Source organism: Taudactylus pleione, unplaced genomic scaffold (assembly GCF_031769625.1).
Source record: "Taudactylus pleione unplaced genomic scaffold, aTauple2 ptg000259l, whole genome shotgun sequence".
In the NCBI taxonomy this organism is placed as follows: domain Eukaryota; kingdom Metazoa; phylum Chordata; class Amphibia; order Anura; family Myobatrachidae; genus Taudactylus; species Taudactylus pleione.
Window position 1 is genome coordinate 2820002 of NW_028284661.1, and position 12165 is coordinate 2832166.

General features: G+C 41.6%; 1 protein-coding gene across 1 annotated transcript in view; it reads left to right on the forward strand.

Moving 5' to 3' along the window:
* NUS1 (NUS1 dehydrodolichyl diphosphate synthase subunit) overlaps positions 1-12165 on the forward strand; it is a 32097-nt gene that overhangs the window by 16737 nt on the left and 3195 nt on the right. Inside the window, exons 3-4 of the mRNA XM_088480973.1 lie at positions 1092-1244; positions 8131-8230. Of these exons, the coding sequence (XP_088337099.1) occupies positions 1092-1244; positions 8131-8230 (253 nt within the window). The remainder of the gene's footprint in view (positions 1-1091; positions 1245-8130; positions 8231-12165) is intronic.

Genomic DNA, 12165 nt, shown 5'->3' on the forward strand with positions numbered 1-12165 from the left:
AATATAGAAGTGTATTAGTGGACCTAATAAAAGTATTTTGAGTTTTTGTAAATTTTGTTAAATGACTGTTATATGCATATTTGTATAAGTGTGGGAAAATAATAAAAAGCAATATTTAAAAATAGCTGCATTTAAATTGGGTGTGCTAGTATATTTTTGTCTTAAAAGTGCACTTTTAAAACATTTTAAAAATACACCTGCTGCAGCCACCTGCAATCCTAAAAACACCTGTCCCATCCATACAGCCCCCCAAAATACCACTACTTTTCAAACCAATTTCCAACACTTTTAAAATTTTTACCCCAAAAATTACATGTCATTATTAGAAGGAATTAAGTTCAATAACTGTTTTTGGCCTAATTAGTCATTAGGGGGGGGGTGTCCAAAGGGTTCTGAACAAAGTCCCCACATTTTTAGCCAAAAATGGGGATTTTGCACAAGTTTTCACCTGCTGGTGAAAACAGTTCGTCGGTCTTTGACTATGGAGCTTTCACATATGCGAAAACATCGGCAATAGGATTGCACGATACGCCTTATTGTGCGAAAAGTGCGTACCTGCGGCTAATTGAATCCAGCCCAAAGTGTCCTCATTTTGTGGCTAGGAAGGTTTTCTAGGTCACTAAATATGTGTGTGCATGTTAGAAGTTTTGGAAAGCTTAATATTTTGTGTGATTTATATTAATTTAGTATATTGGGTGGGAGCTGAGCTAATGGTAGGCAATATCCTGTCCTGGGAACAGATGTATATTATGGTAAAACAAGCTTGAGTGTGCAGGATGGCATGTGGAGACAGTGGTATAATGATGCTAGTATACTGTTGTGGTATAGGCTGATATACAGTGTCACTAATTCAGTGTGCGGTCTACTATTTTTTACATAATAACCCAATATCTCCTTGTCACTGTAATACTTCATTTAATAAAGATTGTTGCGCCTAACAATTTTATAAACCTAAAAAAACAAAAATCACTTTGCTTACTTGTACAAGCTGATATTTGCAGACCCAGCAGCTACATGAGACCATGGTGTAAGCATCGAGGCTCCTAGAAGCTTTGAGTTTCAGTTTTTAAACCTGTGTTCTATGTCTACAGATTTCCGCCATTTGCCTGTGCTAAAGGTGTTATCGCCAGAAGACGGGAAGCCACACATTGTGAAAGCTGCTCAAAGTTTTTGTCAACTCGTAGCTCAGAGGCAGAAAACACCAGCAGACTTGGATGTAGATGTTTTTGACCATCTATTAAGAAGTAATATACTTTAATATTTCTTGTCCTTACTTGCCAAGTTTAAAGTAATTATTTAATATGTAAGAAAATATTAAGAAAACATTACTTAATTGTATGCATTTTTTTTACTGGTGGCCTGTAAAGCAATGGTCCTAAACTTCTGTCACAGCATGCTGTGTTTAAGTGGTTTATAGGGACTTGTGATGTATTCACCAGACTAAACCAAAAGCGCTTACCGTAGCGATCGCCTGCACATTTTGAAATACAGCTTTAATGCTGGCTTGTAAAAATATTGCACATACAATGGTAAAAAAAAAAAAATATCATTCAGTTTAATCTGAAGTTAAGGAAAATGGTTATGCAACTATTCACTGCTCTCAGCGCAGTCCTTGGTGGGTTTCTCACAAGATTAGGCTTTACTATCAATTATGTATATTTCCAAAAGACCACTGTATTATTGCAATCGCTTCCCTTAGTATAGCGGTTCCCAACCTGGGGTACTAGTACCCCATGGGTAACTCCCTGTAACTTTCCAGGGTACCTGACAGATTTCCTTTTATGGTCTGGTAGGACAACAAGGTGGTTAGACAACTAGGAAAAACAGTGTCCTAGGAACGTTTAGCAACATGTATCGCTGTATGACCCTGATGACAAAGTTAAGGTGCATCACTGTAAAAGCATACATGGTCACTAGTTTCGGCAATATTTTTTTTTTTAGAACTTGAAATACATATGTAGAATTCAATCTTGTGTAACATTTAAAAAAAACTTGTTTCTTCTTTAGGGTCAGTAAGGATCCACAGAGATACCATGGGGATAATGTGGTTGGAGTGATCCAGACACCAAACAGTTAAGCTTTCAGCTCCCAGGATGCCTCACGGTCCTCCTCCACATATACCCCGGCCACAGGCATTCAGTTGTTCGTTTGGTGTGGCAGGATTCAGACGCACCTTTGTAATAGAGGACTGCTCAGGCAGTCCCAAGCTTTTTTCTTTTTAGGTTTTATTTGTATGTTTTTGGGTTAACAGTGCTGATCGTCTGAATTAAGGCGCATGCACTGCGACTGTCTACCTCTGCCGGGGCGCAACACCAGTAAAGTCTCTGGTGATTTCGGCGGGTCACGGCAGAGCTTGCTAGCAGCGATGCTGGGGCCCGGACTGCAAACGGACACATGGAGATGTCAGGTAAGGCGATTACTCGCTTACGGGGAATTGCGCCCAGCAGACCTTGCTTTTGGCGCTGGAGACTCATCGGAAGCCGCTGCAGTGAGGGCTCGGAGCCGTCTGCTCCCTCACTAGACCACCTGCATCTTATCATTTGACGCCGAGGATCGGCAGCAGACACTGCTGCTGCCATGAGGCCAGCGTACCTGGCCGGTTGATGCAGCTTAGGAGGGTAGGCTATCCACCGGTAGCTCCTCCCCAGAGCCAATGAAAGGTTTTCCCGTGTCTGGGTCGCTCCTCCTACCCTCCTCGTGCATATGAAATGCTCAGTCCATTATCTGTGCTCTGCTGAAGAGGCTTGGTCTCAGGAAGTTTTGGGTCAGTCTCCCTGTATACCTCTCCCCAGGGTCAGGTATATAGCGTTTGAGTAGTTAATATAGGATCTGTGGCAACTTAATTATATATGCATTGTATGTGACTGTTTGCTAGCTGCTGTGTTGATACTGCCTTTTTATTTTCTGACTCAGTTAAAAATATAACTGTTTTTCTCCTCATCCCTCTGTTAGAGGTGTGGGGGTTTTCTTTGGTACTTCACATTTACTTATTTGTGAAGGCTGTCACATTACATTGCATTGTTACCTTTATAATTGATATGTCAATAGGTAAAGGGTCTCATCTAAATCCTGTTTGACAACCTTGTACCCTCAGGACTTTATAAATGATGGTGTGTTTGCCCCTCCTATACATCCTTCCTGGGTGGATGTTTATGCCCATCTAAAGTCAGAGTATGGCTCAGCCGGCTGTTGCGAACAGACCGGTAGTCACTAGGGTGCCTAAGCGGAGGTTATCTTTTTATCAGTCTGCACAGCATATAGATTCAGACGCATCATCGGAGGAATCAGATGATGCGCTGGGTTCTTCTCCAGGGTCTAGCTCAGGAGAGGAGGACCATCCTTCAACAGTGGATGTTCCTCCTTTGGTGAGGGCGGTTAGATCAATTCTAAATATACAGGATGATGAACCGGCTCCTAGAAAGAAGGCTCCAGTGTTTAAAGACCAGAAGGTGGCAAAAGCGGAGTTTCCTAAATTGGAGCAGCTCATTGAACTTATGGAACAAGCATGGAGTAACCTGGATAAACTGTTCCAATTTACGAAAGATTAGCATCTTTGTATACCTTACCAGCTTCTGAATGTATTAAGTGGGAAATCCCTCCTACTGTGGATGCTCATGTGACTCATTTAGTCAGGAATGCTACGTTGCATATTCAGTCAGCATCTTCTCTTAAAAGATCCTAAACAGGAAAATTGAAACCTGTTTTAAAGCAGTATTTTCATCATCCCGAGCCATTACTCGACTAGCTATGGCTGGGGCTTGGGTAGCCAAGGCTGTTGAAGAATGAGAATGGACGGGGGCATTGGGACATACTCTACCAAATGCTACCAAAGAGTAGCTGACGTATATCTCCCACATATGGGAAGAGGCCTCCTATTTGGGAGAAGCTGCAATAGATGCTGGGCTCCTGGCTTCTGAAGCATCGGCAGCTTCGGTTGTTGCTCGTAGGGCCCATTGTTTAAAGTCCTGGAAAGCAGATACAGGGTCAAAGAAGGCTCTGGAATCCTTTCCTTTTATTTTGGGAATATACTTTTTGTAGCAGAATTAGATAATAGCTACTCTGGCAGCTTCAAAATCTGCATTTCTGCCATCAACAGCTACTTTGAACTCTAGGCAGTCTTCTTTTTGGTCCTCAGGGATGAGCAAAAGGGCAGTTTTCCTCCAGGCCGTCTATATTTCTCGCAGGACAGCTAAGCAAATTAAGAGGTCCTGGCCGGCCAGACGTCCAGCGTCTAAGCCTGGCGACAAACCCTTTGTCTAATGGGGCGGACTTCCTCCTGGGGGATGCCAGGGTGGGAGTCCGACTTCAATTTGCAGACTACTGGCATCAAACAGACCCCTGGGTCCGAGAAGTGGTCTCTCAGGGCTATGCCCTCAATTTCTGAAGGCATCCTCCCCAGATGTTTTTTCGCACAACTCTCCCATCAGATTATATCGAGGCCTTGGCCCTCCAGGAGGCTATTTACTTCCTGCTGCGGGCCGGGGTGATAATCCCAGTTCCTGTGAGTCAACAAGGAAGGGTTTATTATTCCAATCTATTTTTGGTTCAGAAATCGAATGTGTCTAATTGCCCTATTCTAAATCTGAAAACCCTCAACAAGTTCATCCGTGTACCCTAGTTCTGTATGGAGACTTTTCGGGCAATTAGTTTGGCAATGGAACCTGAGGATTTTATGGCTTCCCTGGACGTTCAGGATGCGTATCTGCATGTGCCTATTACGCCATCCCACCAACAATTTTTACGGTTTGCTGTCCTGCAACAAAATCACCACTTTCAGGTACTGCTTTGGTCTATCAATGGCCCCTCAGGTCTTCACCAAACTGACTTGGCCTGTCTACAGACGCACGTTTGGATCATCAATTGGAAGAAATCCAAACAGTGGATGGTACATCTGGGGGCATTTCAGGATTCTCAGGCACAAAGGGTGTTTCTGCCAGAGGACAAGATTGTGGCCCTATCATTGTGAATTCGCAAAATGCTATGCAATCGAAGGATATCGATTCTATCGGCGATGCAGGTCCTGGGATCAATGGTTATCCATCTTCGACATGGTGGAATATGCTGCGTTCCACTCCAGGCCTCTGCAAAATTTGATTATCTCCCGGTGGAATGGACAGTATAATCTAATAAAGTCCCAGAGGATCCTTCTCACTCCGGAGGTTCGTCTCTCTTGTGGTGGCTACAAAAGGATCATCTAGACAAAGGATGCTCATTCTGGATTCCAAGTTGGGTGATTCTCACCACGGACGCCAGTCTTCGTACATGGCGGGCAGTGACAGGTCATCACACCTTTCAGGAAAGATGGACAAATCAGGAGTCCTCTGCCCATAAATTCTCGAGCTTCGAGCAGTATACAAAGCACTCATCGTTCAGAACCAGTCCGACAACGTGACCTCAGTAGCCTATTTCACTCATCAAGGAGTCACACACCATGAGGGAAGTGACAAACATTCTGATCTGGGCAGAACGTCATCTTCCGGCTATCTCGTCAATATTCATATCGGGAGTCTTCAACTGGGAAGCAGACCTCCTAAGTCGTCAGGACATACACGCCGGAGAGTGGGCTCTCCATTCCTAGTGAACAAATGGGGCCTACCGGACATAAACCTCATGGCATCACGCCACAACCGCAAGGTCCCTCAGGTACGGGTCCAGGACCAGAGACCCCTCAGCCGCCTTAGTGGGACGCACTGGCAGTAAAATGGGACTTCGAACTGGCGTATCTCTTTCCTCCGATTTCCCTCCTCCCAAGGGCCCTCAGGAAATTCAAGCAGGAAGGCGGAACTGTGGCTCCGGCGTGGCCCAGACGTCATTGGTTCACCGACATACGGAATCTATCCATATACATTTTGTTTCCTCTTCCTCTATGGCCGGATCTGTTAGCGCGTGGTACCTGCCTACATCCGGGCTTACCCCGTCTGTCTTTGACAGCATAGCTCTCGAGTCTTCCATCTTAAGAGCCAAATTTTTCTCCAGCTCTGTGATTCAAACGATGCTTAGGGCATGAAAACCTTCCTCTGCCTGCATCTATTACAAAGTTTGGAAGTCTTTTGGTAAATCGTGTTCCCACAGAAAGTATGACCCTAAGATTTTTAGGGTTTCCCGGGTACTTTTTTTTCTCCGGGCTAGGTTAGACCTTGGTCTCTTGTCTGGCCACCCTGAGAGTTTGTGCACTGTCAGTCTGGTTCCAGAGAAAGATTGCTACTTTACCGGATGTTGGACTTTTCAGGGGGTTCTCAGAGTTCAGCCACCCTTTGTCCCACCAGTAGCACCATGGGATTTGTCTTTGGTTCTCAAGGGGCTACAAGCGCCTCCATTTGAACCTCTGGACTATGTTGATTTGAATGGTTGACAGTGAATACACTTTTTCTCCTCGCTATCTCTTCTGCACACAGAGTCTCTGATTTGGCAGTGCTTTCTTGTCGCTCCCCATTTTTTATTTTTCACCAGGCTAGAGCTGTTCTCTGTAAAAGGGCAGGTTACCTTTCTAAGGTAGTGTCCTGTTTCCTTGATAAGGCTTGTCAAAAACAACAAAGCTGTAAACACTTCAAATATTCACTCAAATGTTGTAAGTTTATTGATTCAAGTAAACTTTTGATAAACATTGTTACATTTAGGGGGAGATTCAGTTAGTCATGATAATTTACAGCTGGGGCAAATTGGCCCCACTTAACGGGGATTTCTTTTCGGGTCTCGTGAGACACGAAAAGAATCCCCGATAAGTGTGTGCTGTTTTCGGGTGATAAAACACTTAACACTCGAAACCGTGAACTTTTCACCGATGCTGGATGTTAATACCAGTTAACACGTTCATTTAAAGGGCGTTAACACAGGGTGAAAAGGGGAGTCTAATTGAATAGCGGCTACCTCCCCTTTTCTTCCCTGATTTATCAGGGCTAATTGAATTCCTCCCATAATAATAATAATTTTGTCTACAGATTTCTTTAAATTGTTTCAAATATGTTCACATTTTAAAATTTTACTAAAGCTTAAAAAAAAAAAAGTGTTTCTGGATTATGAGGGAAAATTGTTCAACTGCAGAAACCCCTTTATTGGGCTGCAATTACAACTGGCCTGATCACGGTACAGTGCCGACGTTTACACCTACATTGATTCATCTAAGCAAAAAACAATCTACATAAATTATTAGATCTGCACACTGTACTAGGCCTTCATACAGAGGTTTTTCGATCTATGATGTTTACAGGATAAGTCCACATTTTAATTTCAAATTTATTATTTAAATGTAAATGATAGTTCCAAAGGTCTATTTTGTGACTAAAATCCTCCCTCATATCTACAGCACCTGATATTGGAGGTTTAGTGTTAACTTGCAGAGGACAGAAGGTTAAGACCCTGCATTAACAAGTAACATTTAGATCAGGGGTTTCAAACTTGCAGCCCTCCAGTTGCAGTGGAACTGCACATCCCAGCATGCACTGTAATAGTTTTGCTTTTAGGGCATTCTAAAACTCAGGTCATGCTGGGATATGTAGTTCCACAACAGCTGGAGAGCCGCGTGTTTGACACCCCTGATTTAGATGCACTCTGATAGAGCGTGTCTGTCGATGATTAAAAGGAGTCATTGGATTCTACTTATACCACTTTCACACAAACTTGAAAAAGCCTGCTTTTACCTGGCATTTGATGCAGTTTTTTTTGCCGGTCCCAGCCTGCACCTCCCTTCAAACAGAAAAGCACATTTCCAGGTCAAGTCTTTGGACCCGACAATTTGCAGATAAATCTGGATGTTTCATTTGTGTGAAAAGGTCAACCCAATCGCAGTTCCCGTGACTTCGGCCCTGGTGAAAACCAGGGTCATAGTCCCGGGAATTTTGACCCTTTCACGCAGAAAAAGGACCAGTGTTGATCTGCAAATTACCGGGCCCAAGTTCTTGACTCAGCAATTTGCTTTTCTGTGTAAAAGGGGTATAAATAGACCCATTTAACACTCTTCATTATAATTTTTTTTTAACAATGTGTTAAATTGCTTTGAAACTACTGCCCCATATAAATATTGTAAATTGAGGCATCCAAGGAATATTAGATAAAGTGGGTGACTAATTGTTTTTCTAATCGTACTTTTTGGAATTAAGTGACCGTTCTCTAACTGTTTGATTTCTTTTGTAGGTACACAGAATTTCCCAGACCCTGATCTAATATTAAAATTTGGCCCTGTAAACAGCACATTAGGTTTTCTGCCATGGCACATACGACTTTCAGAAATAATGTAAGTGTGTGCATCAAGTGTTGGAGCTCCTCTATTTATTGGGGGTGTTATGTTACCCCTCCTTATCCTAGCTCCTTCTAAGGGAAAAATATCCTAAACTATTTGTATTTCTGATACAGTTCTATGTAGACGCTAGAATGAAAGCTGCTGTCCCTTAATTGATACTTACTATGTAATGCACTAAACGTTCCCTGTGAAACTTGCACTGTAGTGTTGTAATGAAGAGGTTTCTTGGAAGTTTGTTTTTTGCTAATTTAAATGTCTTAAGGTAAAAATATGCAGACATCCAAACATCTCACACATGTGCTTAATTAAGTACATATGGGTGTCCACCAAAACCATGGTCATTGTTTGTACCCGCTTGGCTGCTTTAACAGCCTCCACCCTTTTGGGAATACTTTTTACTAGATTTTGGAACATGCCAAGAACATTAGTAATGTTGGGCTCGAACGCCTGACTTGCAGTCAGCATTTCAGTTCATCCCAAAGGTGTTGATGTCGGATTCATCCACACCAACCTCTAAGCTATTCCTTGATGCACCTTGCTTTTCTGCATGGGTTCCCCTCTCCAAACTATTGCCACAAAGTTAAAAGTCCACAAATCTCTAGAACAGTGGTTTTAAATTATTAAAATTTTTAAAATATGTTGTGTACCCAGCTTTAGTTACTGGCACAAAAACTGCTTCCACAAACAGAAATTTTAAAAATATGACCTGTTGGGAAACCTGCGTGTTGAGAAACTGCCTCTTCGCAGGGCCAAAATCATGAATAACTGTTTCAAGGCCATTATGTCTCCTCCCATCAAATTGTATAGAGTTTTGGTAATACGTTTTCGGATGGACAGGAAGTGTTAGCCTAGCATCTGGCAAGCCTAGATTCACCTGTTAGACTGCCAGTTTCTGTAGCATAATTTGTGTCTCCAGCCAACATGTGGCAATGCACGTAATGTCCTTAGGCTGGCGTGCTGCTGCACATTCATGGAAACTCGATCCATGATTCTCCAAACCGTTCTTGTTCACAATGACATTGCTTCCAGATGCAGTTTGGAACTCTGCAGTGAGTGTTGCAAACGGGGACAGAATATTTGTGTAGGTTGCTCAGTGGTCGCATTCTGTGTGGCCTAGAACTTAGCAGCTGACCTGTTTTTTCATAAATGTTTCCTTTTCACCATAACCTCACTTTACAGTTGACCCGTGACAGCTGAACCAGAAATTTGACAGACTTGTTGAAAAGCTGGCTTCCTATGATAGCGCCATGTTCAAAGTCATTGACTCTTTCTATGGCTATTGTTTGGATATTGTGTGGCAGCATGCTTCATTTTCTGCATCTGTTAGCAATGGGATTGATATCAGTGCTAAACACTAATTAAGAAGGGGTGTCTACATACTTTTTCCCATGTAGTGTGTGTGTATAACGATTGTTTAAATGAGAAACATTACATAGTTAAAACATTTGATTTAAACATTTACTTTTCTATATATTTGTGTGTAACGAAAACATGTTTTTGTTTTTTTGAAAAATTTTATTGTTAGGAAAACAGCATATTGTAATATAAGTATAGATAGTTATCCTCAACATAATAGACAAATAGCAGAAAATCATATAGCAAGATATTCATATAGTTTGCAGTACATAAATCTAGATATAGATTGCAGTTGCACAACCAAAAATCAATCACATATATAGTTATATACAGTTAGTGGGCTGGTGACAGAGTGTAGATCAAAAGTGAGGGCCATTATCAAGCACTTCCAAAGCAAACCATGACGTAAGCTAGAAGCATCTCCGTAAATAATCTTTAAGTGATGGGGATAAAGTGTGAATATAAGGCAACCAGGTGCCAAAAAACTTTTCAGTAAGCTCTTCCTTATTGGTGGACGTCTCTGACCAGTCCGTTATAAACAGAAATGTAATTCTAGGATGTAATAATGTAAGAGTAGGTGGGTTAGAGTCAATCCACTGTGAGTGTTTTTTTGCTGCCGCTGCCAATTCAGTCAGAAGTCGCAGATTTCTCTTTGTCAATCCTGGTGATGTGTGTTTACATATATGTTCCAGAAAACCCAATCTTTAGAGATCACAAAAGTAATTTTTAGAACCTTTTTAATATATCTATTAAGTTCACCCCAGAAAACCTGTACACGTGGACATTCCCACAGGCAATGCACAGTATCTGCGTCAGGCGCTGAGCATTTATAACAATTGGCAAAAGGTGCATCATCAATAACTTATTTCAATTTAGGGGTGTAGTATGCCCTGTGCAAGATTTTGAGATGCATTTCTGTATAAGAGACTGATCCCAATTGTTTTTTAATTTTAAGACATGAAAGAACAATAGTCTCTATGGGAATTTGTGGGAAGACCTCTTTCCATTTCACTAGTCCTGTAGTACTTGACTCTAAATCAATAAGAGGTCAGGAACAAGAATATATAAAAGAGGTAGAGAAAGGGCCATGTGGTTTGCGACGCAGTGCACCATCCAGTCTCCAGTTTAGGTCCGCTGCCAAAAACCCACGCAACATGGTTTGAATATAGCTCATTGCCTGGAATTAAGGAAATAAAGGGACAAGAATGGCATGGTATAAATGTTATGACATCCAATCCATTGCTATTCGATAATTAGCTGCCAGGGCATATTGTCTGAGGCATGGCAGGTTTACACCACCCAAATGTGTCTGCTGTTGCTACTTAAACAGTGAGATTCTGGGGTGTTTTCCTGCCCATATGAATTTCTGTAGGGCTTGAAAGAAAACATATTTAACAAAACTCATTAACTAATCATCACTAGTTTTTGTACTCTGAATGAACGGTTGGATGTAAGTTTACTATATACTCTTCAGTCAGACAATAGTAGATATCTTAGGGTGGGACTTGCACTTATATACATGGTACATATTGTAGCGCTATTTATACTTCTATCAGCAGAGTTTACATGCAGATATATCTTTTTCTTTTCAAGGCCAAGCACTTTATTGCCAATTTCCTTGTATAACACCAGCCAACTCTGTTGTGCTTTAATAAAGAGAAATGACAACACACATGGGACTTAACCTTTTAATACAGGGGTGGGCTATTATTTTAGCCATTTATCAAGTCTCTGCAAACTGTCGAGGGCCCCGCACAAAATATATATTTTTCGCTTTAGTGACATGCAAAAATGGACAGATATGATGCTATTAAAGTAAGATTAGAAAAGAATGTTATGGATTATAAAGTAGTATACTAAAATATCAATAGTAGCACACCACAATGCAGGGAGGATTAGAAGAATATTGTTTCTTGTTGCTAATGCCAGATAATTGAAGTCCCCACCCATCCTGGGTCACTGATGTCCCCTCTTACTAGCTCTTTGCATCTCAGTGGAAGGACTGGGTCAGTGCTGGATGCAGCACTGGCTGTCTCTTCCTCTCTCACTGCTTCGCTGCTCCCATTCCACTTTATCACTCATTAAAGAGATCTGGCATTAGGGACCGCTTGCAATCTACAATTATTTTACACTCTATATACAAACCAACTCCCCTTTCAATCTGTGTTTTTGTATACTGTGAGCAGCCCCTACTGCAAGATCCCTGGCTGATGAGTGTTTGCTGCAAGGTCAGGACCCAGTTGCCTCGGGTCTTAATTTTGCCTACCCCTGTTTTAATAGCTCCTAGTATATCTTCTAAAATGTACAAAATAAATTGCTGCTATTAAGTGACTTCCAGTTTCTGTACAGCTAAATTCCAATGGCACCTATGTGTTCTACCCTGGAATGCATAGTACTAATGCATGCCAAATATTTTATATAATGAGTGATCTTTATTTTTCTGAGCGAGTCATAGTGTATTTAGTTTTATATACTCCTGTATGTTCTATATATCACATCACAAGTCTCATATATTTCACTCAAACCTCTACTTTGCACCACAAATGCAATTTGAACCCATTACAACATTTAAC